This window comes from Fistularia commersonii, chromosome 29 (assembly GCF_037954325.1).
Source record: "Fistularia commersonii isolate RoL2024-O1a breed Wild chromosome 29, RoL_Fcom_v1.0, whole genome shotgun sequence".
In the NCBI taxonomy this organism is placed as follows: domain Eukaryota; kingdom Metazoa; phylum Chordata; class Actinopteri; order Syngnathiformes; family Fistulariidae; genus Fistularia; species Fistularia commersonii.
The window spans coordinates 986,599-1,012,948 of NC_141312.1; the positions used below are offsets into that span (position 1 = coordinate 986,599).

The following is a 26,350-nucleotide window of genomic DNA, read 5'->3' on the forward strand; positions in this document are numbered from 1 at the left end:
TTTCTTAAAGAATACCTGGTCCTTCTAGGTGATTACGCTATGATTTTAATCAAATTAGGACCAACATGAGTTTGACACCCCTGGTGTAGATCAGGGGTCGGCAACCTTTAACACCCAAAGAGCCATTTGGACCCGGTTTCCTCGGAAAAGAAAACACTGGGAGCCGCAATTACTTTTTGACGTCTAAAATAAAGGTACCACTGTATATATTGCTTTTTATTACCTTTACACTTTGTATAAGCAAGTGTGAAGTGTGTTGCTTCTGAAATTCACAAAGTATTACAGAGAAAATTACATTTTATTTATGTAATGAACTCATTTTGAGTTTTGGGCTTTCAGAGCGTGTAGCGGAGCCTTGACCTGAATTTTAAAAATAAATCAGGAAAAAAATCACTGTGTCAGTAAACAATAAAAAATAAATATTTGCAAAATATCTTCATAAATATTTATTTGACATGGTTTATGGGACTTCTGCTCCTGAACTTCTGCGCACAGCATCTGCAAATCGGTACCGGCCGGCGGGTATACCGGCTTCCACGAGGGTGACGTTATTTTGAGCGGCGAAAAATAATCAATATAATTTTATTTAATATTTCAAGATCACAATAATCTTCCAACTTAGAACTAAAAGTTAAAAAAAGGAATTAACACAAATGAAATATACTTCAATTAAATATTTATAATTTATTTTCCCAAGCCGCTCGGAGCCGCGGTGTAAAGATGAAAGAGCCGCATGGGTTGCCGACCCCTGATCTAGATGGTCTTTTTCTGCACCTTGCATGGCAGCCATCAGTATGTGTGTGTGTGTGTGTGTGTGTGTGTGTGTGCGTGGGAAGGCCTTGGGTTCTATCACCTGTAAACACGATGAAGGTGAAACTGCAGGGATTACCATCTCTGCCCCGTGGCCTCCTCCTCGGCCATCTGTCCTGCAGGGGAGCTGAAACCTTAATCTTGTTAGGAGGACGAGGAGGAGGAGGCGTCTCAGAAATAATTTCTCACTGAAACAGCTTCAGGCTTTTATTTTGAAAGGACGGGAGGTTCAACTAAGCAGAACCTCCTGCAGACCTCCATCCAAGAGGAAAAGTACCTCTTGTCACCACTAGAGGGCGCTGTTTCCACCCCTTATAGCCTTCAAGCTAAATCACCAGAAGGAAACTTCTCATTTCAGATCGCTGGGAAAGTTTATCGTCTTCGGGCTGCGACCTCGGCGTCCGTCCAGGAGCTGAACCTGAGGACGATGCGCTCGTCTTCTTTGGGCGCGTAGCAGCCGATCCCTGCGCGGGAACAGAACACCGGTTTGGACCGCAACATTTGAGAAAACCTACCGGACTCAGTTTCTACGTGGATGAGTGACAGACGGCGGGGGAGGAGATGTTGTGATGTCGCCACCGGGAGGAAGAGGGAAGATCTCAGAGCGTCCTGAGAGCAAGAGCAGGCGATTCCCTCTCCTCATTAAGGTTAATTACGCCTCCCTCTGGAGGTCGTGAAGCTCCGGGGAAAGTTCTCACCCAGATCTACCCTGCGTTGCTCCCCCCAGATCTCCGACAGAACCTCCCAGTAGGTTCCTCGCCGCTCGTCGCCGGCCACTCCGTTCACGCTCTCCAGAAACAGGCCGAAGTCGGGGTCCTCCTTCACGGTGAACCTGGAGACCGACACGCTGGGTTTGTGCAGATCTCACACACACACACACACACACACACACACGCACAAGGCAAGAACCTCCACGGTGGCTCCTCGTGGTCCTGCTAGCGCTATGGATGTGGGCCTGGAGATCCAGGACGGCGGCCGGTCTTACGTGAAGCCGGGCTGGGTCTCCTGCAGCCTCCTCAGCGCCCCCAGCAGGACGCCGCCCTCCACCACCCAGCTGGAGAAGGTCTCCGGGGTCAGGTTGGACTGGTCGTTCACCACCGTCACCTGGATGGGGACGGTCCCTGGACCTGCGGAGATCGGGCTCGGTGATCGCGGCTACCTCGGGCGGCGACGGCGGCGTCCTGGGAGCGGTTACCTCCGTCGGTGAAGGTCCCTCGCAGGAAGATCAGCAGGAGGCCCGTGGAGAGCAGAGCAGCCATGTCTGGCAGGTTCCTCCAGACGCCCGGTGAGCCGCAGGGAGGTCCAGGGCTTCTTATCTGCAGCCGAACCCTCTTTTCTGGTCAAACTCCAGCCTCGGAGCTCCTTCATCCCTCCTCCTGCATCTCCACACCCTCTCGACCAAACACGCCTTTTGTCCCTCGAGATGGAGTGTTTGCTCCTCAGCCGTTCCTTCCACTCTGTTGCCGTGATGTTTGCTCTTTTATCGCCCTCAGACTTTTCTCCACCTGTTCCAACCTTCTCGCACGTGTTCCTCCACCTCTTCTTCACCCTGGATCCTTAAACTCCTTCACCTCCTTCATCTCCGCCCCCCTGCAGCCTCAGCGTTCCACCTGGTTCCCCCTCATTCACATGCACGTATTCTGCCTCGGTGAAGCTAATCTTCACGCCTCTAGATGTTCCTCCAGCCGCTCCCTGCTCTCACCACATACCACAGTATCATCTGCAAACAATGGCAGTCCATGGAGGTTCCTGTGTAACCTCACGTGTCAGCCTGTCCATCACCAGAGCAGAAGCAGAAGGATCCCAGGGTTGATGGACGTCGGCCCACCAACCTCCCTGAGATGCTCCTCAGCCCCTCCAGACCTCCTCGTACAGATAAAACACCCGACTACCTGAAACACGTGAACAATGATAATTCTCGTCATGGCAACTAGACTTCCATGTGTTCTCTTGAAGATGTTTCAGCTCCTCATCCCAGAGGCCCCTTCACTTCTAATGACCTGTGGGGAGTTTCTAGATGGAACCTCCAGGGTGTCGGGAGGTCCAGGTCCTGGTGGCTTGTTATGTAGGTCCAAAGGGGTTGCTATGCTAACGTCGGGGACAAAGGAGCAACTTTTGGGGATCACCTGGAATGGAACAAGAAGTGAGATGTGATGGATCCCATGGACTGAGGCTCAGGTGGAAGCTACCAGGGTTCCACTCCAGGTGACCCCCAAAAGTTGCTCCTTTGTTCCCAACGAAAGACACCCCTGCGTTAGCATAGCAACCCCTGCAGATCAACTCTTCCATTTACCCAACAAGCCACTAGAACCTGGACCTCCTGACACCCTGGAGGTTCCACTCAGAAACTCCCCACAGGTCGCTGGAGCTGAAGAACTGAAGAGGCCTCTGGGATGAGGAGCTGAAACATCTTCAAGTGAAGGTTTCTGCAAGAATTCACCGCGACCCGGATGACCGAGGACTCCCACAGATAATTGCAATCTTACTTCTCCGTCCGACCGAGCGTCCGAGCGCCGTCTGCCCGGCCGGGCCTCGTCAGGAGATCCGTCCTGTCCGCTCAGGCGGCGCCGGCCCTTTCCGGAACAATCACTCCGCCTCGACTCCTTTTATTTCATTTTCACGGCCTTGTCGGTATCTGATGGAAAAACCAGGTTGACAGCCAGAACAAGGACCATCTGACCCACGTGACTCCTCACGACATCTTCACATCTCACCTGACAGCGGAAAAAAAGAAGCCCCGAACCATTAATAATAATAATAATAATACGATTAATGCATTTTTTTTTTTTTTTTTTTTTTTACTGTCTCTACAATTTTCTACTATTATTTATTATTGTTGTGTTTTTCTTGTAACTCTTGCACAACAATTTCCATCGGGATAAATAAAGTTATTCTTATTCTTATTCTTAAAAACCTAGAACTCATCACAGCTGCAGCCATGCTGCTGCCCAAACTGTGTGTGTGTGTGTGTGTGTGTGTGTGTGTGTGTGTGTGTGTGTGTGTGTGTGTGTGTGTGTGTGTGTGTCGCTTATGTCCTGCCCTGTTTTGAGGAGCTGAGATACTGAATTTAAGATAGAAGCAATGTTTTTGACAGTTCGGCCTGCAGAGGCTCGGGGTCCGAGTATCGCGAGAGTTCCGCGCCGCCGCCATCAAAACCCGAGACTTGTCTAAAAATGGGTTTGATTTCCTCCTCGGGGGAGAAAGAAGAGGAGGAAGAAAAAGAGGAGGAAGAGGAGGAGGAGGAGGAGGAGGAGGAGGGGGTGATGTAAGGCACGTCGCCCCACTTGAACGCGAGTAACCCCGGCCGTTTTACCGAAAATAACCCGGGCACTGCAGCATCAGCACCGGGCAGCTGCGCAGGTGCGACCGTTAAAGAGACAGCGAGGCCCCCAGACGGCGGAAAACGCTCGACGACATCCCATAATATCCCCGGGTCGTTCCCTGCGCTCCCATTGGTTGACGTAAACAGGAAAAAAAAAAAAAAAAAAAAAGAAGAAGCAAAAAAAAAAACAAAAAAACGGCGTGTTTTTCTGGCATCGGGGCAGAGGGTTGCGCGCGTGGAAAAACGGATGAATGCGTGAATGAAGCGGGTGCGTGTGGTGCACGCGCGCGCGCGTCTATGCGTGAATCGTCTTCCAGCATCCCGCATCCAGCAACGCCCTGCGTGACAGACCGAGGCGCCGCCGGAGCAGCGGCACCGGCAGCGGCTGCTGCAGCTCCGGATGTGAACGGGTGAGGGCTGGCTGGCACCCCCGCAACCCCCCGCAACCCCCCGCAACCCCGCCGGAAGTCCACCAGCTCGACGGAAACGCACATCGGGGACCATGACGGCAGGCGCCGGGCAGCCGGAGCGCCCGCAGTCCCGGTCTGAGGGCCGGACGTGATTCGGGATCTGCGGCTGCAGGGAAGAACCGGGGAGCCGCGCCCGAGAGGCGGGGACCGGGAGCCGCGGAGGACCGGCTCGGCGAGCCTGGATTAACCCCCCCAACCACCCCCCTGCACACACACACACACACACACACACACACACACACACTCTGAGCAGCTCCTTGTATTCTTCATTCCTGGAATGGTCTCCACCTGGAGCTGCTGATGAGTGGAACCTGCACCGGCTCGTCTGCACGGATCGACGCTGCTGCTCCGGAGGGGAGGCGGACCGGGATCTTCATTCCAACACCATAAGAAGTATGTGCACTAGTGTGTGTGTGTGTGTGTGTGTGTGTGATGCATCTAACAGCGAGGTGACCTCCCAGGGCGTCTCACCCGTGTTTGTGAGAAGGAGTCCAAACTGATGTTCTCCACCTCGGTTCCTTGTGTTGTTGTTCTGGTTCACACTGCAGGTAACAGGTGCGGGGGGTCGCCGGGCGCCGTGTAGAACGGCCAATCAGAGGCCTCGATGGGAACGCGGGGCCATCAGGGCCCCGGCGGCGGGCTTCGCTCGCAGGCCGGTAATGGCGGCATGATCAATAGAAGACACGGTCCGTTCTCTCGCCTTCATCCTGGTGTGAGGGTGTGTGAGTGCACATAGGTCGCGGGGCGCTGCACACACACACACACACACCACACACACACACACACACGTGCCTTGAACTCTTTCATCAACAACTGTGTGATGTTGGTGACGGACTGCAGCTGCGTCTGGGCGTCTGGACCCGGGGATCTGAGGAACCCCTGAGAAGATATCACCTTATGTTTACTCCTGACGCCTCCCAGAACACATCTGGATCTGGACGTGTGTGTACATGTGTGCATGTGTGTGTGTGTGTGTGTGTGTGTGTGTGTGTTTTGCTGGAGTGCAGAGGTGAGGGTAGAGAAAAATCCAGTAACCAAAGTTCATGGATCAGGTTCTAAAAGATGGACTCGCAGAAGAAAAAGGCAGGTTCTGTATTGATATGCAGGGGAGCTGTTACACACACACACACACACACACACACACACACACACACACACACACACACACACACACACACACACAGATTAAAAAGGCTCATCCGGAGGCTTTGGTGAACAGAGGGTTTTTAAAAGCGCTCTGTTGTCTCTCTCCTGCTCTCCCATGTAAACGGTTCCTGCTCGTCTTCATCTTGTTCTCCACCCAACCTTCTGCTCTGCGTCCTCCATCCATGATCTCCTCCCGTGGTCTCCCGTGCCGTGTTCATACCGTGTTGTTTGATCCCCGGTGAACCCGAGCGCGTCGCCACCTCTGGAGAACCTCTGGAGAACTTCTGGAGTGTGTCTGGTGACCCGCGGCGTCTGGGCCGGAGCGGCGCCGATGAATTAGCCGAGCCTGTTTGGCATCTGCTCAGTTCAAATGTCACTTTCACGTCAGGCTCCTGGTGGGATCCTTCCAGCAGACGGCTTATTTTAACTGCCATGACCTAGCCTGCACACACACACACACACACATATCTTTAAATTCCATGTTTTGTATTTGCAATCATGCATTAGCGCATTTCAGTAGCAGTGCAGTCAGGGAGGGCGGCGCAGCGGTTTGCGCTTCACCTTCACATCCAGCAGGTCCCTGGTTGGAAGGTTCCTTCCTGCGTGGAGCCTCCATGTTCTCCCTGTGGGTTCCTCAGGGTTCCTCGGGTTCCTCCCACAGTGCAAACACATACAGGATCTTCACTGGAGGCCTTAAACTATCCCGAGGTGTGAATGAGATGGTGAATTATCGCCCGGTTGTAAAATGACGGGGTGATTTTTTGCGCGTTTCTGGTGTTTGAACGGTCGCGTGTTTCGACCAATCACAGCTGGGATCGGCTCCGACGGAGAATGAATGTATTCGGTGACGTTCCGTTGGGCGTGAAGGAACGGCGGTGTGTTTTAGCGCCACCTGAAGGCCGGCGTGTGTGCGCGCCATTGTTTCCTCACGTGAACATTCAGCAAAGTGAACGCAGGAGACGGTGACCTGGTTAATTCCAGTGGTGCCACTTTTGGAAAAGGACGCCGAATCTTGTAGGACTTCTTGTAGGACCAGAAACCCGGGGGTTGAACTGTGCACGTGACCGTCTCCTCCGCACACCCGGACATCGGCGGCGCCGGGAAACCGGCTTATCGGGAATCTAATGGATCCGGCGAGGTGGTTGAGCGCGCACTTAACGCCTGAGAGGAAGCGCACGGAGGGTGGAAACCTCGCTGCAGGTTCTGAAACGCTTCACGCTCCTCCGACGGAAGGATAAACGCGTCCTTCTTTTAAATCAACTCTTTCCGGCCCAGATTTCGGCGTCATAAAAATCCAAAACGCGCTGAAGCACGGGACTGTGGGCGGAGCCTATGTGGAGCGGAGAGGGCGGGGGGGGGGGTCTGCTAATCGACGCTACCGCTAACGGATGAGAGCCTATAAAAAATACATCACTCTACTCTCAAAGGCCTTTCAGTATTTTTATTGTAAACGCCCATCTGCCGCCAGTGACTCATCCTGCGTTCACCAAATTCATCCAATTAGACCAGACTTTGTCCCCGCAGAGGGCCACGCCCGTGGCACGGAGCGTGCACGTGGGAATGGGTTGGGGGGGGAGGACGTAGACGTGGCTCCGCATCCCGCCCCGTCTTCCAAGCGACGTGTCTGTCTGACAACAAGTTAGGCTGTGTGTGTGTGTGTGTGTGTGTGTGTGTGTGTGTAGCGCAGTGCCGACGCCGCCGAGCCACAAGTTCAAATTCCTTGAATGTGAAATTGGCGGCTGCGACATCTGCCGCCATCCCTCGCCGTCTGAGACGGCAGGGAGGGGGAGAAGGATGGTCTGCAGAGGAGTCGCAGAGGGCGTGGAGGACCAGGCCTCCATGTGCTCCTCTTGTTAGCGGGGAAATGGGTTTTACGTAGCCGTGGCTCTCCGCGGCGGCGCCGTCCTGGCGATTCTCTCTCGATTCTGTTTCCATGGCGCCCGCTCACGGCCCGGTCGTCTAGAGAAGATCAGGACCGCGTGCTTTAAACCCTCAGAAAGCACTCGGAGGAAACGCTGCCTTTCCAGCGGGGCAGATCTCAGTGCAACGTGGGCGGACGTCTGCCTCGATCAGTCGCGCTAACAGCTACGTGCTAATAGCAAGAAATGCTACAATAATGGCTTCAATATTCAAAATAGAAATAAAAATGGTGGACGCCCGCTCTAGATGAAGCCCCGCCCCCAGGGAATCAGAGCCCAGGGAGAAAATGAACGCGGCGGGTTTGAAATTCTCTGCTCTCCCTCGCTAGCTAGCTTAGCACGTCAGCTTGTGGTGTTTCCAGCCTGATGTTGAAGGGTTTCCAGATGTAACCCCGCTATGCTGCGGAGACATCCATGTAGCGCAGGGGTGGGCAATTATTTTGACTGGCGGGCCACATTTCTTATTTGATTTTTATATGCGGGCCACCTGGGTGTAAATTGTAATATGAGCAAAATTAAAATTGCAATTTAAAAATTTTTAATTTTTTGACTCTTAATTTTAACTTTAAAATCATTGATGATCATATACATGTATATACATGTACTGATATTATTTTTTATAAAATCATCCACACAAAATTAAACGAAAGGAAAAAAAATCAGGTGTTTGTAAATTCAATATTGATTGAAAATACTAAAAATATTCAAAGAAAATAGCTTGGCGGGCCGGATAAAAAAGCGAAACGAGCCGCATGTGGCCCGCGGGCCGTAAAATGCCCAGGTCTGATGTAGCGTGATGTGTAAACATGCGTGTGCTTTCCGCAGCATGGCTGAGAGGACGTTGGATCCGGGCACCGTCAGCATCCCCATGGAGGAGACCAAGCTCCCGGGCGGAGCCCCCCAGGAGGCCCCCCTGCTCACCCACCTGAAGAAAGTGGAAAACCACATCACCGAGGCCCAGCGCTTCTCCCACCTGCCGCGCCGCTCCGCCGTGGACCTGGAGTTCAACGAGCTGTCGTACACCATCCGCGAGGGTCCCTGGTGGAGGAGGAGAGGTACCGTAGCTCAGCGCAGGAGTTTCAAAGGAAGCATTTATGGCACTAAAAAGAAAATTTCCCCACCAGCTTTCATGCCCAGGTCTATTGTTCTGACATGCAGCTCACACACACACACACACACACACACACACACACTCCAGCTCCACCATGTTACAGCAGGCCGTGTGCCTGCAAGCCTTGCTGCGCTCAGCAGAGTTTAGACGTAGTAAATAATTCACAGATTGGCACGCCGTTTCGCCTTCCCCTCAATGTTCTCTGGTGATGGGCGGCGGCGGCAGCGGCGGCGGCGGCGGCGGCGCCCGCGATTGATCTGCGTGAAATAAAAGGGGCATTTCGAGTCGCCGCTTTTATTAATGTTGAGACTTTGAGTCTCCGACCCCTCGGGGGAAACACCCTCTGTGCTAATATGCTCGGCGGTGAGGCCGCTGGGCGGGGACGGCGCAGGAGCCATAAAAGATAAATATTTCTAAATGTATTTCATTGAGAGCCATATGGTATTTTTTTAACGTATAATAGATTAATTATGTCTTATTTTTAATGCAACCTCTGGATGGATTTGTTTTAAGTGCCGCTTAATATTTGACGGTTTCGTCGATGCGATTGTATCATTGCACAGGACTGTCTCCGAAAATTTGGATATTGTGATGAAGTTCTTTATCTTCTGTAACGCAATGACAAAAACTAAAATTTTTATACATTCTGGATTTATTACAAATCAACTGAAATATTGCAAGCCTTTTATTATTTTAATATTGCTGATTATGGCTAGCATCTTAAGAAAACTCAAAAATCCTATCTGAAAATATTAGAATATCACGAAAAAGTTTTTTTTTTTTTTTTTTATTGCTTTACGGAAGATAAAGACCTTTATCACAATATTGTAGTTTTCTGAGACAGTCTAGTTTATTCCGCAGCCTGGAATGCACGGTAATTAACGTCTTCTTTTCTTTTTGCCATTTTTTCCTTTACAACGGTTGAAGCGGATAAACTCGTTGGCCATCAGATAAAATTAATTTCTTGACCTTTACATGCTATTGGTTCCCGACCCGACCAACGGGTGACCTGTGAAATTTATCTTCAAAACAAATTTTTGTTTACTTTAAAATGACACCGTATTATGAAGAAATATCAAAAGTATTTCAAAATCAGTTCCAAACTGATTTTTTATTTTTAACTCAAAATTGTCTGGGCGCCACATGCCGTCACCTGCCCGCCGTGCTAACGGGCGGCGGGTGTTTCCGGGTCGTTCTCAACGTGAGCCAGGAGACTTGTGTTGGAGACGAAGCCTGCTGATGACAGCAGGGAGGCTCATGTTGGCCGGTATTGACGATCAGCGATCAATACATCGGCTTTTATTTTTTGTTTTTCTTTTGCGAGGATGCACATCCGACACCGAACTGTTCATCGTCCGCAGGGGGCGAAGGGGGGGCTACTACATGATGACATCATGCAGCACATACTTCCTGGAAGTAATGACGGAATCGTGCATCATTTATCTTAAGTGCAATTTAATGCACTTAAGTATGAAAGTATCACGCAGTTCTACTTCAGCGACATCGCAGCGTGCATTCTGCGGGTGGAGTGGACTGATGTCCGGCAGATGCTGCGTCTAATATTTGTTTTATAAGGAAGAACTTGAAGGGAAGGTTGAAGTTCGTCATTCATTCATTCATTCATCCATTATCTGTACCTTCTGGTTGTGAGGCAGAGGCGCTAACTGCTGCGCCGCCATTACCACATGTAGTGTCAAATGGAAATGCTAACAGTATTAAGTGACCATCAGTTTGCACGAGTCGCTCAGAGATGAAGAGGTTGAGGTTCTGGTGGAAATCTTCAGGTTTCTTCAGTTCTAATGACCTGTGGGGAGTTTGCCAATTTATCTGCCAGGGTTTTGGCCGGGTCTTGGTTATATTCGGAAACTCCCCGTCGGTCATTAGAACTGAAGAAGCCTCTCAGATGAGGGCTGAAACGTCTTCAAGTGAAGAAATTCAAGTCCAGTTGCCAAGACTAGAAGATTTCGACAAGAATTCACCGTGACTGGGACGACTGAGAACCTCCAGAAACATGTTGAGGTTCCCTTTGGGAGCGACCAGGATGGATAGGATCAGGAATGAGTCCATCAGATGGACAGCACATGTAAGATGTTTTGGAAAGAAGCTCAGAGATGGTTGGGTCATGGACAGGAGGGTTAGGGGTTAGATGGAGACCCCTGAAGGGAAAAGCCCAAAAGAAGAGAAGAATTTGTCCCAGGGGTGCAGGACATGTATGACCGAGACAAAGTGATGCCTGAGATGGTTTGGACATGAACAGAAGAATGTTCATGTCCAAACCATCTCAGGCATCACTTAGGTGAAGACCTGGGAAGAAGGTTGCTGAAGGTGGAGCTGCCAGGCAGGAGGTCTGGAGGAAGACCTCCTGCCTTTGAGTTGGTGTGAGAAAGGAGGATTTAGATGGAGAAGGTGGATTCTCTGTGGAGACCCTTGAAGGGAAAAGCCCAAAAGAAGAGAAGAATTTGTCCCAGGGGTGCAGGACATGTATGACCGAGACAAAGTGATGCCTGAGATGGTTTGGACATGAACAGAAGAATGTTCATGTCCAAACCATCTCAGGCATCACTTAGGAGAAGACCTGGGAAGAAGGTTGCTGAAGGTGGAGCTGCCAGGAGGTCAGGAGGAAGGAGGAAGGAGGTCTGGAGGAAGACCTCCTGCCTGTTAGAGAGGAGGATTTAGATGGAGAAGGTGGATTCTCTGTGGAGACCCCTGAAGGGACAAGCCCAAAGGAGAAAGTTAGAAGAAGTCAGCATGAGTTGTTCTGATGGAAACATCACCCTACCCTTCCAGAGGTTGGAGAATAACCTTTGCATCTGCACGTCGCCTCCTCTGCAACACAGAATAACAAGCTACTTCAAAATCTTTTTTTTTGTTTTTTGTGCATAGTAAGAAGCGTTTCAGTCAGCGGTGCTTGTCTGCATCTGAGCGTCACGTCATGTCGGGGGGCGTCGCCCCGCTCAAACCTCGGCGCTGCTTGTTTTCTTCTGCGCAGGAACCAAACATCATCGCCATCTATGATCCTCTGAGTCACCCGCCGGGACGTTTCCTCGTAGCGTGACGCGCACACCGTTTGTCCCGAGCTAGCATGCAGCCACTGCGCCGACACGTTTCCACGCCGAGGGTTTCTCTCCTCCCGGGGGAACCCGGCGGTGAAACAGGAGCTGTACCGGTGGGCGGAGGTTGGGGGGAGGACAGGAAGTCAGCGCCATGTTTACACGCTACTATAAATCCCACCCTGCTTCTGGTTTCCCTTTAGCCGCCGTCCCCTCTGCAAGGATTAAAAAAAAAAAAAACGACGGCGTGGAGAACGTCCTCGCCGTGACCCCGTCCTCTTCTGTGACTCATTAAAGTTGCATAGCGGGTTGCGTCGGCCCGAGGGGGCCCGTCGTGTGTTATCACGTCGCAGTTAAATCAGCGTGTCTTTGGACTTGGGAGTCGCGCTGCATAATATGTGGCTCCCCGGAGAGCCGCCACGTGCCTGCAGCCTCGGCACGTTGGAGGACATTGTTATGCGTGGCCTGCGGCGGTGGCGACGGCGGCGGCGGCGGCGGCGGGCCGGAGCATCAGTATGCAGCGCACGAGCGCGAGGCCGGGGCGCCTCTGTCCACCATCCTCACGTCTAAACTTTCCGTGACCGGCTGATTTACGAACGTCGGCGTCATTAAAAGCCAAGGCCGTCCTCCTCGGGCGTCGGTGATGCTGCTTTTAAAAAAATGAAAGCGGCGCCTTAGGTTTTTTTCTGCCGGCGCCAGGAGTGCATTATGCTCTAAAAGCCTCCCGCGATGTGGTTCTGCAGCGCAAGGGAGAATGGTGGAGGGGCGAGTGCAAGAAGGTTGGGAACGAGTGGAGGAAAGTGTCAGGGGTGATAAAGGATGGAGAGGGAACGTGGAGGAGGAGAAGGAGGAGGAGGCAGCCATGTTGTCTGGTTTGGAGACACTGGGGAGAAGACAGGAGGCACCAGAGGGGAAGTGAAGGGACAGCACTTGCTGGAAGTTCTGGAGATACAAGTCCAGGTACCAGGATGCTGAGGTTGGAGGAGGTCTAGAGGAACACCAGAGGAGGGTTATGGATGTAAGGGAGGAGGAAGAGTTAGTTGGTGTGACAGGAGAGGGTTAGATGGAGGCAGGTGATTGGCTGTGGAGATCCCAGAAGGGAGCAGCCCAGAAGAGAAGAAGAAGGGGAGCATAAAGGGGATGGAGGGGAAGATGTTGGTGGGAAGATGCTGAGGTTTGAGGCCTCGATGGAGACCAGAGAGGAGGCTTGTGGATGCAGTGATGGAGGACGTTAAGTTAGATGGTGTGAAAGGAGAAGGTTGGATGTAGGCGGCTGAAGGGAGCAGCTCAGAGGAGACGAGAAGATCCCTCACTAAAAGGCAGAGGGAGTCATTCTTCCACTTTGGTTCGGGAACCATGCAACCAACCATGTGGTTGTGCTCAAGAAAAATCGGACGATTGAAACCCCGGTGCCTTTAACCAAAAAGTGTGAGGGAACCTTCTGCAAGGAGATGTTTGCAAGATGCGGGACGGGAACTCCTCGGACATCAAGAACATCCACATTTGAGTGAAAGGAGTGACCGCCCCTCTCGTCCACGCAGGTTACAAAGCCCTGCTCAAGTGCCTCTCCGGGAGGTTCAGCAACCGAGAGCTCATCGGCATCATGGGGCCTTCTGGAGCCGGGAAGTCCACTCTGATGAACATCCTGGCGGGCTACAGGTGAGACCACGACCGGGCCGGGACGCCACGGTCGCTCATTCCGGTCCCTCCAACTTTTCTTTGCTGGTTTCCCGGGAACAGGGAAACAGGCATGAAGGGCCAAATCCTGGTGAACGGGCGTCCGAGGGACCTGAGGACCTTCAGGAAGATGTCCTGCTACATCATGCAGGACGACATGCTGCTGCCGCACCTCACCACCAGGGAGGCCATGATGGTGAGGTCGTCTTGGATTTCTACGTCCCTCACCGCTCGCCTGATGACCAATGATCTCCCATTCTCCGTTCATTTTTAGGTTTCCGCCAACCTGAAGCTCAATGAGAGCCAACAAGTCAAGAAGGAGCTGGTACGTAAGATAAGATAAGATAAGATAAGATAAGATAAGATAAGATAAGATAAGATAAGATAAGATAAGATAAGATAATGTAGGATTAGGGTAGGTTAAGGTAAGGCCATGCTAGGCCAGGGATTAAGTTGGATAGGATAAAATAAAATGAGAAAAGACAAGATAAAATTATTTATTGATTATTATCATTAATGATAGTATTAGGATTAGTATAAGGTGAATTGAGGTAGGGTAAGTTAGGGAAGGATAAGGTAAGGTTTGAGAAGATAAGGATGAGGATAGGGTAAGGTAGGATAGGTCAGGTAGGCTAGGCTAGGCTAGGCTAGGGTAAGATAGGATAAAATAAGATAATATTAGGATTAGCATTCGGCAAGGCGGGGTAGGATAAATTAAGCTAGTAAAGGGTAAAGAAAGGTAAGAATAGTTTAAGAAGGTAGAATTAGAGTAGGTTAAGCTAAGGGTAAGCTAGGCTAGGGTAAGAGAGGATAAAATAAGATAACATTAGGATTAGGGTAAGGTGGGGTAGGATAAGTTAAGCTAGTATAGGGTAAAGAAAGGTGAGAATTGGTTAAGAAGGTAGAATTAGGGTAGGTTAAGTTAAGGCTAGGCTATGCTAGGCTAGAGTAAGGTAGGATAAGATAAGCTAATATTAGGATTAGCATAGGGTAAGGTGGGGTAGGTTAAGGTAAGATTTAATAAGATAAGGATGAGGACTACGCAAGGTGGGACAGGTCAGGTAAGGTAGGCTAGGCTAGGCTAGATGCAAGTAAGATAAGATAATTACAAACAATAAATACAGTACTTTAATAGGAAAAATGTATAAATCTACACAGACACGTGATTATTGCGTATTGATCGCACACAGCATCTATTTTCTCCTGGTGCTGGTGGACAGATGCAGACATTAGACGGCATAGATAGGGAGATGTTGGGAAGATGTCGGCATCTTGGGAGGATCCGACCAGCGATGGACGGGGGAGGGACGCCGCAGTAAACGATAATAGTAATAAAAAGGGAAAAAAAGGGAAGAAATATCATTAAAACACAGGAGCGGGATGCTGATATGAAAAGAAGCAACTATAAAGCAGTAATTGTATAAAAATATACCTTTTAGTGGTGGAAATGTGATTAAAGATGATACGATATAGGAAATGACAAGACGATGCATCAGTGTGTGTGTGTGTGTGTGTGTGTGTGTGTCAGGTGGATGAGATCCTGACGGCGCTGGGTCTCCTGGATTGCGCTCAGACCCGCACCAACTCCCTCTCCGGCGGTCAGTGCAAAAGACTGGCCATCGCCCTGGAGCTGGTCAACAACCCGCCCGTCATGTTCTTCGACGAGCCCACCAGGTAGGACAGCGTCCTCCTGCAGGAGCTCAGCCTTTGTGTTTACAAAAAGGTTTCTTCATTCATTCCAGTGTTTTCCCTTCCTATTCGCATCCTGCTTATTTTCGTCATCACTATCGTCACCGTTTACGTTCCCATCCTTGTCGCGGTGTGTTTTTCACGCGATACCTGGCAGCATAGCCGGGTTTTGAAGAGTCTTGCCGCCGTCGTGGAGCTCAGGTGAAGCCTAGGCGATGCTAAGACGCTAAGGAAGGGGCAAAGGGAAACAAGAGCTCTTCCGCAACAACAGAGTCAAGCCACTCCTCGTTCGACGACGTACTCGGTTGACGACGGGCGTTACGACTTTGACCAATATTCATTTTACAAATATTCCTGGAAGTTGCGACGTGGACGTTTATGCGCAGAGTACTGTGTCAGCGCAGTCGAGAGTAAATGTACCCAAACGTAGCTGTGTACGATAAGTTGGACTACTTTGTTTCGTTACCTCCAATTTTTTTTACATTACATTACATTAAATTGCATTTGGCAGATGGTTTTATCCGGAGCAACTTACAATAGAGGACATAGGGACTGCAAATACGCTTGCAAATACACCATGCACAGGAAATGTCGCGTTTTCTACAGTACATTCGATACCTTTTATGCCCCGAAGATGTCGGACTAAAGAAAGGCTGCTCATGGGTCTTCTACCAGGAGAGTGCTTGATTTAGAAATGAACCTTGAGATCATCAAGCAACATGAGGAAGGTAGTGAAGCCCGAACATCTCCAGCAGCATGGGTGGGCTGGCCTACCATAAGGCTACACGGTATGCTACTTATATGACAATATGAGTTGACATAAAGGGAATCTTTCGCTCAACAACGTCGTCGTTGGAACGGATCATCGGCGTTAAACGAGGAGTGCCTGTGTAGCCGACTTTGCAAAGCCAGTAACTGGAAAATACCGGCAGATGTTGGTCAACGCCTCGCATTTCCTCCAGATTACCACCAACCTGAGACCTGATGATCTGCCAAGAAAGTCTTCGTAATCGAACCTACCGCTCCCTGGGAAGATTCCCTAGAGGAGTTAAATGAACGGAAGTACCTAAAGTATGCCGACGTTGCTGCGGACGCACAACAACGTGGCCAGAAGGCTGGAGTCCACCTTGTGGAAGTTGGGTGTAGAGGATTCATAGCATCATCGACGTAGGAGTTAGAGGCCGTCAAAGCTTTGTCAGAGGCAGCTGGGAGGAGCAGTCAGTGGCTTTGGCTGAAGCACCTGAGGCCACCGACCAGCCCTCCGGAGGTGTCCAAACCCCGATGAAGACGGGGTTCCCACTTGAAAACTCCAATGTGTCGCGTCCGAAGTCCTTTCTCAGTACGCGTTGGCGCGTAAAGGATTACTCCATCTCGTCCTGTGTTTCTTATATCACCCTTAATACAGTTTGCTATTCTTGCTTTTCTTATCCTTGATGTTGTTGTTGTTCTTCTCTCTGCTGTCTTTTTATTTGTGGAGGTCTTTTGCTATCTTCTATTTGTCCCTATTTATATTCATATTCATTGACACTATAACTGTTGCGCTGCAAAAGAATTGGAGATCGATAAAGTTTATCTTATCTTATTATTTTGTTTTTCTCGAGTGTCATCGGAACAATTTCCAGTGTAAAATAGTCACTTTATTATTCTCCAATGTGGGCGAGGCTCGGTGTTTACGGAAGTTCAGCCAAGCGAAACCGTGAAATCGACTCTATCTGCTTGTAAACGTTTCAATTTAACAATTGTAATTGTTAAATTGACTTGCGTTTTGCACAGCATGTTATGTTAACAGGCTTTAACTATTGCGCCGTAAGTGTTGCTCTATTTACGCAACACAATTCCAAAGACTTCCACATTTTATTTGTTCAGATCAGCTCCTGCAGCCGAATGTTTATCTCATTTTGAGATTTTTCTTTCAAAATAATGACTCTTTTGTCTCCTTCCTCGCCCCAGTGGCCTGGACAGCGCTTCTTGCTTCCAGGTGGTTTCGCTCATGAAGTCTCTGGCTCAGGGAGGACGGACAATCATCTGCACCATCCATCAGCCCAGCGCCAAGCTCTTTGAGATGTTCGATAAGGTAATTCTCCGGCGCCGCCGCCGCCGCCGCAAAGCACAAAAGGTTTCCACGCCCTGTTTTTATGCTGAAGCTCCAGCGCCGGCGTCCACGTCTGGAGCTCCGTCTCTTCTTCATGCATTATTCAGAGTCGGCGGGTCGGAAGCGGCGTCAATCCCTCTGTACGGGTGTTTTGTCTCCTACAGCTGTACATCCTCAGTCAAGGTCAGTGCATCTACAAGGGCACCGTCCCGTACCTCATCCCTTATCTGAAGAACCTGGGCCTCCACTGCCCGACGTACCACAACCCTGCTGATTTCAGTGAGTCCGTGAAAGATCTGCTCGGTAGGCTTCACGTGGGTGAAGAGTGTCCTCAGTGACCCCGTCCTCTCCCGCAGTCATCGAGGTCGCCTCCGGCGAGTACGGAGACCTGAACCCGGTGCTGTTCGAGGCGGTGCAGGGAGGACTTTGCTCCGAGGAGGGCAAGAAGAACTCCAGAGACAAGAGCGACTCGTCCTGCCACTCTCAGGTCCACAGTGTGAGTGACTCGCCAGCATTAGGTGGATGAGGCGACGGCAAGTGGGAGGGTGAATGGTTGTATCTCTCGATACAGAGCAGGTCTCCATATTATGTGTGAGCGAGAGGGTGAGCGGTGGTATGCTTCGACTTTACGTGTCAAAGAAGAGGTGAATGGTTGCATGTCTGCAGGACGAGTTGACGAGAGGGTGAACGAGTGTCGGAGTCTACAAGATAGGGAGTGGCTGTTTCCGTGTCTCTAGACCAGTGTTTCCCAACCTTTTTTGAGCCACGGCACGTATTTTTACATTCGAAAAATCACACGGCAAACCACCAAATAAATATGTCAAAAACATTTTTTAACCCTCATATAATAATAATGATAATAATAACCTTTATTTATACTTGTAAGACCACTGAGGTCTCCCTCATTTTCAGGGTCTACAAGTTTACAAACAAAGCAGAGCACAGCACAACAATAAAATGAGATCAAAATAAAAAACAGGAGATAAACTAAAACAGGTGAAAATGAGATTAAATTAAAGACAGTACGGAAGCAGTAGATAAAACTCGAAACAAGTACAAGGGGATGGATAGAACTAAAAACAAGTACAATTGGCAGTACAAATTAAAAAAACAGTAGCAGTAACAATATTACAGTATATATATATATATATATATATATATATATATATATATATACACATAACAGTATATATATATATATATATATAACAGTAACAATACAGTAACATAACAATATTATGTTAAGGGTCAATTTGACCCCATTGGGTCAATGGGTGAAATGGGTCAAATTGACCCTTAACACGACCCCAACATGACCCTTAACGGTTTCATTCTAATTTGTTAACGAATTAGAATGAAACCGTAGTCTCAATTTACTTCATGCGAAATCTAATATATCTAATATCTGTCGATTCGTCAAGTTGCAATGCAAATTTTCCACTGATGTGCAACTTTTCCAGAACACTTATTTCAATATCCGAAGACGTGTCATCAATATGTCTCGAAATGGTATTATTGGAGAGAACTGGATATTTCTTTATCAACGCCAGAGCCGAGCATTTCTTCTCCAACGATTTAGCCGGCAGGTCGTGTTAATGTTTTTCTGTTTGGATTTAGAGACGAGTTCAGCAACTTTATAGCAGCTTTCACTGCTTTCTCACTCGTCTTGGTAGTTTTCAGCAACGCTGCCTGTTTGTTTACGCAGATACAAGTACCGTCATTTCCGGACGATAAGCCGCGGCTTTTTTCACGTAAACAACGACGCGGCTAATATATGGACTTTGGGTGGGGGGCGCTAACGAGCTTCACGCCGCTAAAACCTTTATCCTCGTCACATCGGACCGATGAAATAACCGGGAAATTCTGAGTCCGTTCAACTCAGACACAGAAGAAGACGACTCTGACGGTTTTAGTGCGCAGGAGGAAGACCGAGATAGCGACCGGCTAGCCGGTGCGGCTTATATTGAAGTGCGCCCTATAGTCTGGAAATGACGGTACTTTTTATTTCAAAAATGTATCACACGAAGCGTCACTAATCACTCTGATACACAGATACACAGGTTAAAGACACATTATTTGCGTTGGATAAATAATTTTCGGACCAATCAGGTGAAAGTGGGCATTTTTCCACGGCACACCTGATGATCTCTCACGGCCCAGTGGTTGGGAAACACTGTGATTCTCTGTGACATATGAATGAGTGAGTGAATGTATATTTCTATATAAGAGGTGAATGAGAGGCTGAATGTTGTATGTCTTTATATGACAGACAAATGACAGAGTGAAGGAAGGAAGGAGTGAACATTTACACATATGCATGACGTGCCAATGAAGGGGTGAATGTTGGTATGCTTCTATATGACATATGAAAGTCTATGATGTGTGAATGAGAGGGTGAATGATTGCATGTATCTGACATGAATGAGAGGGTGAACGGTGGAATGTCTGGATACGACATATGAATGAGTGAGGTTTGTTTTTTTTCTATATGATGTGCAAATGACAGAATGAATGAGTGAATGAGAATGTTGTACGTCCCTTTATGACATGTGAATGAGAGGGTGAAATTTAGATGTGTCGTTGTGAACGCCGCCTCCTCCACGACTCTGCCTGCATGACAAACTGTATAGAAAATGAACGAATGAATATCAAACACACAATTGAGCGCAATGATATCCGGATCTGCAGATGTCCGTCTCCTGATATACATGGAGATCAGCTTCTATCTCATAACCAATCGAGAGCCACGCAACTTTGATTTCGACCATAAACGTTTCGTAACGAGGCTCGATCGAATCAGCCAGAGATCAAACGATGTAACGTTGGAGCCAGTCGAGAAAAAAAATATTGGACGTCAAACAAACGCCGCGGTTCCCGTCCTGGTCTCTGCGCTGCAGATCTTTCCATTTATGAGGCGTTTACTGGACACCAGGCCTCCGGGGCGGAGGGTGGGGAGGTGGGGTCGTCTTAGATTTAAACAGCTCCTCTCTTTTGGTGCTATTTTCTGATGGCCTGCTCTGCAGCAGAGATGGTGTCTTCTGGATGTGAGTTATGAAAAATCCCTCAGAGGACTCTTTGTGTTCTTACGCAAATGAATCCAATCACCATTATGGATGGGGTGTCTACTCGGAGGATTATAAGCCTCGCTTTGGAATTAGAAATGAATTCTCTTCCTGTACAATAATCCATAAAGAGTGAATTATAGATAAAAAAGAAATCCCCAATGTGTCAGCTGAAGAGTCTTTTTTTTTTTTTTTTTGAACATTTATTAGAACAGGTTCCTTAACAGAGTCACACACATTCTTACAAAACCTCATAACAAGATACACATTATACAATATTCTTTATAGGTCGCTTATTTCCTCACAAGCAAGCGAAAAATAAAATAAAACTAAAAAACAAAAAAAAAAACAAAAAAAAAAAAAACATCTAACTCAGTCAAATAGAGATAATATCTTCAACTCTCCAAATATTTTTTAATGGGTGCCCATTTGTCAAGATATAGGTCTTTCTGAAGTCGTAAGTTTGCTGCGGTTTGAGTCAATTTACTGGGATCATTTTATGAGCAATTAATACAAGAACTCTAAGCGAAAACACCTGGTTTTTCCTTAAATCGCTTGTTGATGCCGTACCCATAATAAATTGCTGTGGATCAATTGGTCTGTTTCATTTTAAAATCTCACTTATTTGTTTTTTTACCTCTTCCCAGAATTTCATCAGTTTAGGACAGTCCCAAAAAATGTGGGAAAAACCCCCGTTATGCCACAGCCCCTCCAACACAGGGGAGAACAGTTATTATCATAAGAAGCTATTATCAAGGGAGTTTTAATATACCTTATTCTTAACTTCCAGCTGAACTCCCTCCATGTCGGGCTGCTTAAACATTTTTGCCAGGGCCACCAAGAACTCTCCCGTTCTCCATCAGCAAGCACGGCATTAGATTCCAGTTCCCTCTTAGCTTTCACATCCAGTGTGTCCACTAAAGTGTCCAAGAGTCTTTTTTTGTCTTGGTTAAAGAATAAATGGAGAAGTCAACGCAGACGTAAAGCGCAGTCTGCAGCCGAAGTGAAGGAAGATACAATTCGTGTTTGGAGTCAATGACAGGTGTCCTAGATTTGCTCCTTGAGGAGCTCCTCCGTTGACGCCTGTATCTGCAGCTCAGAAACTCTCAGGGTTTCGTTTCAAAGGAGGCGCCGAGAGATCGGCGGCCGGCGGTACGAGGAGCGATTCCAAATTCTCTGCTGAAACAAAGCACCGTTTGGACCGAAACGTCCTCGGGCACGTCATCCCTCCGCTCAAATGACTCCGAGGGGTTCAGCTTTTCAAGTTGTTTTTGTCAAAGGCATCAGTGAAATGGCTGAAATCCAGCTTTAAACCCGCCGATAGCTCTCAGTCGGACTCCTGTGCGGCCTCGCCGTGCACTCTGCTGCACCACTCACTTCCACTTATTGATTGGCCCCCTTCCTTCCCGAGTGTTTGAGTAGGTACATGCCGGTACAGCGAACCATAACAAAGGGATCGTTATGCGTTCCTTGCTTGTTTCTGCCTGCGTCGCCATTTTCCAGGCGATGTCTCCGGAGCGGGTGACGTTATACATCAGTCCAAATCCCTCGCCGGGGATAGAAATTCTGCTTCTGAAGGAATACGTAGTCCGTCGGTCGTTGCGTTGACGCAGGAGTAGTTCCCAGGTGCATCTGGGATCGATTCCTGATAACGGTGAAACACAAAATAATACGCCGGCTATTTTGAGCCCTTTGACGTTTCATCTTGTATTGACTTTGTCTCCACAGGACACGGGAACCCTAGAGAAACACAGCTTCGCCACCAGTACATTCACGCAGTTCTGCATCCTTTTCAAAAGAACCTTCATTACAATATGCAGGGATATGGTAAGAGCTGAACCGTGTCGTTGCAAAGGTACGATGCTGCGGAAACTTTAATCAAAAGCGATGTTCATATGGGGGGTTAGACAAACACAAGGATCCAGTCTGGAGATGGCGGCGTGATGTTTTATTGGACTAATGTGCCAATGGGGCATGCAGAACATGAATACAACTCTTTGAGATGGAGCTGGAAAACTCATTTCCTCTTCCTCTGCAGTGGATTAGTGAAGCCTTTTGACTGATTCCGGCTGCGGGTCCTCAGATTTGTACTTTGTAGCCGGTTGCGGTGAATTAGCTATTAGCATAGCTGGCTAAAGACACCCCTGGTGTCAAGAATGAACTAAAACCAGCCACGTAGAACCCCTGCTTGCAGGCCAAAGTGTCCTTGAGCAAGGCGACGATAAACCCGGTTGCTTCCGACGGTCTCATTAGCTTCTTGCGCGACAGCTCTGCCGCCATCAGGGTGAGGGCGCTTGTGTGAACGGCTGAATGAGAAATCCGATGTTTAAGACCAAAGAACATCTACACGCGATCTGGATAATGGCGGGTGTCGTATCAGGGACTCTGGAGACTGGAACTGCCAAGCAGGAGTTCTAGAAGAAGACCAGAGAGGAGTGAGAGAAGACATGAAGTTAGTAGGTGTGAGAGGAGGGGATAAGGACGATAGGGTTAGTTGGAGGAAGCTGACTAGCTTTGGCGAGCCATACCGGAGGGAGAAGAAGAAGTATCTGGTATTTTCCAGATGAGATGGTGGTTTGCCGTTGTGAAAATCGAGACTCTCGACGTCAGTTTTATCAGAGAACCGTCCCAAAGAATGTTGTGTTCCTCAAAGGAAAATAACCCGATGTATGCTTCGTCGTGCCGAAGGTGCTGACCCACCTCAGGGTGATGTCTCACCTTTCCATCGGAGTGCTGATTGGCCTGCTGTATCTCAAGATCGGAAACGACGCCAGCAAAGTCTTCAACAACACTGGCTTCCTCTTCTTCTCCATGCTGTTCCTCATGTTCGCCGCCCTGATGCCCACCATCCTAACCTGTAAGACGGTCTCCGGAGGGCGCTGGCAATACTGACCTACCACGCCTTTCCAGGTGACGGGGAAGTTACTCGATGCTTTTTGTCTTCCGCAGTTCCTCTGGAGATGTCTGTGTTTGTGAGGGAACATCTCAACTACTGGTACAGCCTGAAGGCCTACTACCTGGCCAAGACCGTGGCTGATGTGCCGTTCCAGGTGATGTTGTTTCTTAAGTTCCCATCTCTCCTCATATGGTTCTTGTTTTATGCTGCGGGACAGGAACCCCCTGAAAATCAGCGTTTTTTTTGCCGAATAGGGTCCAAAAGCAACTCCAATGATGTTTTACGGTGTTTGTGGTCTTTCTTCTCGTTTTGAATCCACATGTAAAAAAGCTCAGTTCAGGGATTTAACCCAACCCGTCCCGTTCACAGGTGATTTGTCCGATCATGTACTGCAGCATAGTCTACTGGATGACCGAGCAGCCTCCAGAAGCAGGACGCTACCTGCTTTTCGTGGCCTTGTCCACATCCACGGCCCTGGTGGCCCAGTCACTGGGTCTGCTCATAGGGGCCGCATCCACGTCTCTACAGGTGGGCACAAGTTAAAGTCCAGATGTGCTTTTCCTCTTTGTGTTACAGCTTCATGTTTTGCATGGGTACCAAGATCTTGCTGAGGGTCGGACTCCACCACCACGGCTGCCCTTTGTCAGCAACTCTGGTTTTAACCTTTGCGGACAGAATTTCTAGCGCCTCCAAAACCCGAGCGCCCCCTCCAGCTCAGGGGTTTGACCTTGTCCCGACTGGAGAAGATCAAGCATACCAACGATACGGAGGGGATAGCTAACAAGCTTCCATGATCCCCACAAGAATCAGAATCACTTTATTTGTCCCTGAGGGGAAGTTTGAGGGTGCTTGAGTAGCACGATCCAAGAGAGATGGGTTTGTTGTGAACATCAGCCCCAGGAGTATTCAGATTGGCCCGATGCCTGTAGCGGCAGCCAAACGCGTGGAGATGGAGATGTTCAAGGTCATCCACTGCCAAGTTTGTTTCTTTAGGTACCTCCCGGCAAAGTGTACATTTCAGATGCGACTCCTTCGCTTCCCAGGTTGCGACCTTCGTAGGTCCGGTCACGGCCATTCCCGTTCTGCTCTTCTCCGGCTTCTTCGTCAACTTTGACACCATTCCCAAGTATCTGCAGTGGAGCTCCTACGTCTCTTATGTCAGGTACGTTGGAAAACACATTTCATCTTCTGTTACTTTTCTGCTTTTGCGATGAGAATGGTTGGGCGAGCGTTCGGTTTCTGTCTGGCATACTTCAGGTACGGCTTTGAGGGGGTGATACTTTCCATCTACGGGATGAACCGCTCGGAGCTCGAATGTCCAGTCCAAGTATGTAAGTTCCAAAAGCCAAATGAGGTCCTGCAGCTGCTGGACGTGGAAGACGCGAAGCTCTATGTGGACTTCATGGTGCTGGGGGTCTTCTTCCTGATCCTCAGACTCGCCACCTACCTGGTCCTGCGCTACAGAGTCAAGTCCGAGCGTTAAGTCGTCCGCAATGGCAGCCCCCTGACGGATTCGGTCAATATCCCGGCAGTGTGAGACAACAATCAAAAGTATAGCCTCCTTTTCTGTCTCCACTTCACAATCATGTACAAAGGTCATAAACAAATCTGGCACGTAAAGTCCTCAGGAAGTTGTGCTGCGCCATCACCCAAACTGTACAGTCCGATATTATCCTCGAGCGGGCTCGTCGCGTGCGAGAAGAGAACGGTTTCGTCGCGCCCGTGAATAGCTGCCCTCCCGTCCAAAAAGCGGCACGTCTGCACCGTGTATGAATACCCAACAACGATTGAGAAAGCATGATTATTTATACCAAAAACAAATTTGGGACGTGCGTCGGTCCGCTCTCCAGGGGAACACCGCGGCAACCAGTGAGATGATAGTTAGCTGGACGGATGCAAGAGCGCACCAGTCCCTCAAGTGATATCGCCATCCTGGAAGTGGAAGGTTCTCGCGGCTTCTCGGATCCGGTTGGATAAGCTTTCCTTTCTCCGGGACGGATTATTCCAAAAGCCGAGCATCCAGAGGAGGCGTTTGTGAGGATCTCCGGCGCCGGCCGTTTCCGACCAACTCCTTGACTGTTTGCGCAGCGGAGGAGGCGTCCGGAGAACTTTGCTTTTTGGAGCGTAGCTCGCGAGCAAGCTAGCGAGCATGACCGCCGTCCCAATCACACCGGCTGCAGAGGGAGGGTTGTGTTTTAGGTGAAGTGCAATAGTTATGATTTATAAAATAAAAAAAAAAAAAAAAGAAGAAGTGATGTTCGCCTAACCGCTGTTACTCTTTTGACACAATTGTTTAAACTGCTTGTTTCCACTAGTTGTATGACCCTCCAGCTGCCTCCCGGCTGAACCCGCAAAAGAGGCAAATCTCCATTTCTTTCCTCCGTCTCTTTCCCTTCGCTTGGCTGATGTCTGACCCATGTGTGTCGTCCGAAGCAACGCTAGATACCCGCAGTGCCGGCCGGGCAGCTCCACTGCCTCTGAAGAATGATCTTTCCACCAAACATGTTGGTTCTTTCTCGCTCTCCTTCTGTCTCACACACACACACACACACACACACACACACACACACACGCCTCCTCACCCTGATTTTCATCCCGAGTACCTTCTTTTGGGAAAGGAAGGGCCGTCCATGTGATGCCGTGTGTAGGCTAATTTATTAGCCCATATGATGAGTGTTCGACTTACACACACACACACACACACACACACACACACACACACACACACACACCCATGGCAACGATTAGAAGAGACTCTTCGCTCACGGGGGAATGCGAATATTTTCCAATAGACTTGCTATGAGATATTTCTTACTCAAACTATGCTACTTAGTAATCTTATTATAATGCATAAAAAAAAAGATCAAATGTGAGTATATAATCAATGATTGTACAGTGGGAATGTTATGCTGTAAAAAAAAAAAAAAGAAGTTACATTTGCACTTTTAAACGTATTTATTACTTTTTATTTATTTGTAATTAATTTATAGTCTTTTGGTGAGCTCTGACGAATGCTGCTTGAAAGCGTGACGGGAAGAACGCGCGACTGCCGGTTGCAGAAATGCAAGGATGGAGACGCTGAGCCGGATTATCGACATCAATTCAG

At 49.0% G+C, this 26,350-nt stretch overlaps 2 protein-coding genes across 3 annotated transcripts; one reads left to right on the top strand and one right to left on the bottom strand.

Moving 5' to 3' along the window:
• Positions 1 to 1,003: 1,003 nt before the first annotated feature.
• LOC147216556 (cobalamin binding intrinsic factor-like) lies at positions 1,004 to 2,200 on the bottom strand. Its single transcript, XM_086177382.1, has 4 exons — positions 2,006 to 2,200; positions 1,796 to 1,937; positions 1,509 to 1,642; positions 1,004 to 1,274 (listed from the first exon to the last, which is right to left on the bottom strand). Exons 1-4 carry the CDS (start codon positions 2,067 to 2,069, stop codon positions 1,183 to 1,185), a joined length of 432 nt encoding a protein of 143 aa, XP_086033508.1. The 5' UTR covers positions 2,070 to 2,200; the 3' UTR covers positions 1,004 to 1,182.
• A 2,453-nt stretch (positions 2,201 to 4,653) lies between these two features.
• On the top strand, positions 4,654 to 25,500 carry abcg4a (ATP-binding cassette, sub-family G (WHITE), member 4a). 2 transcript variants are annotated; one of them, XM_086177373.1, is made up of 15 exons: positions 4,654 to 4,995; positions 8,493 to 8,722; positions 13,370 to 13,487; positions 13,569 to 13,701; positions 13,780 to 13,830; positions 15,034 to 15,179; positions 17,145 to 17,268; positions 17,451 to 17,565; positions 17,643 to 17,782; positions 22,077 to 22,175; positions 23,037 to 23,205; positions 23,298 to 23,398; positions 23,614 to 23,772; positions 24,288 to 24,406; positions 24,502 to 25,500. In XM_086177373.1, the coding sequence occupies exons 2-15, from the start codon at positions 8,494 to 8,496 to the stop codon at positions 24,725 to 24,727; spliced, it is 1,929 nt and encodes a 642-aa protein (XP_086033499.1). In that variant the 5' UTR covers positions 4,654 to 4,995; position 8,493; the 3' UTR covers positions 24,728 to 25,500. The 2 variants fall into 2 exon arrangements, with proteins under 2 accessions (XP_086033499.1, XP_086033500.1); XM_086177374.1 differs by having other exon boundaries at positions 4,856 to 4,995; positions 17,643 to 17,773.
• Positions 25,501 to 26,350: the final 850 nt, after the last annotated feature.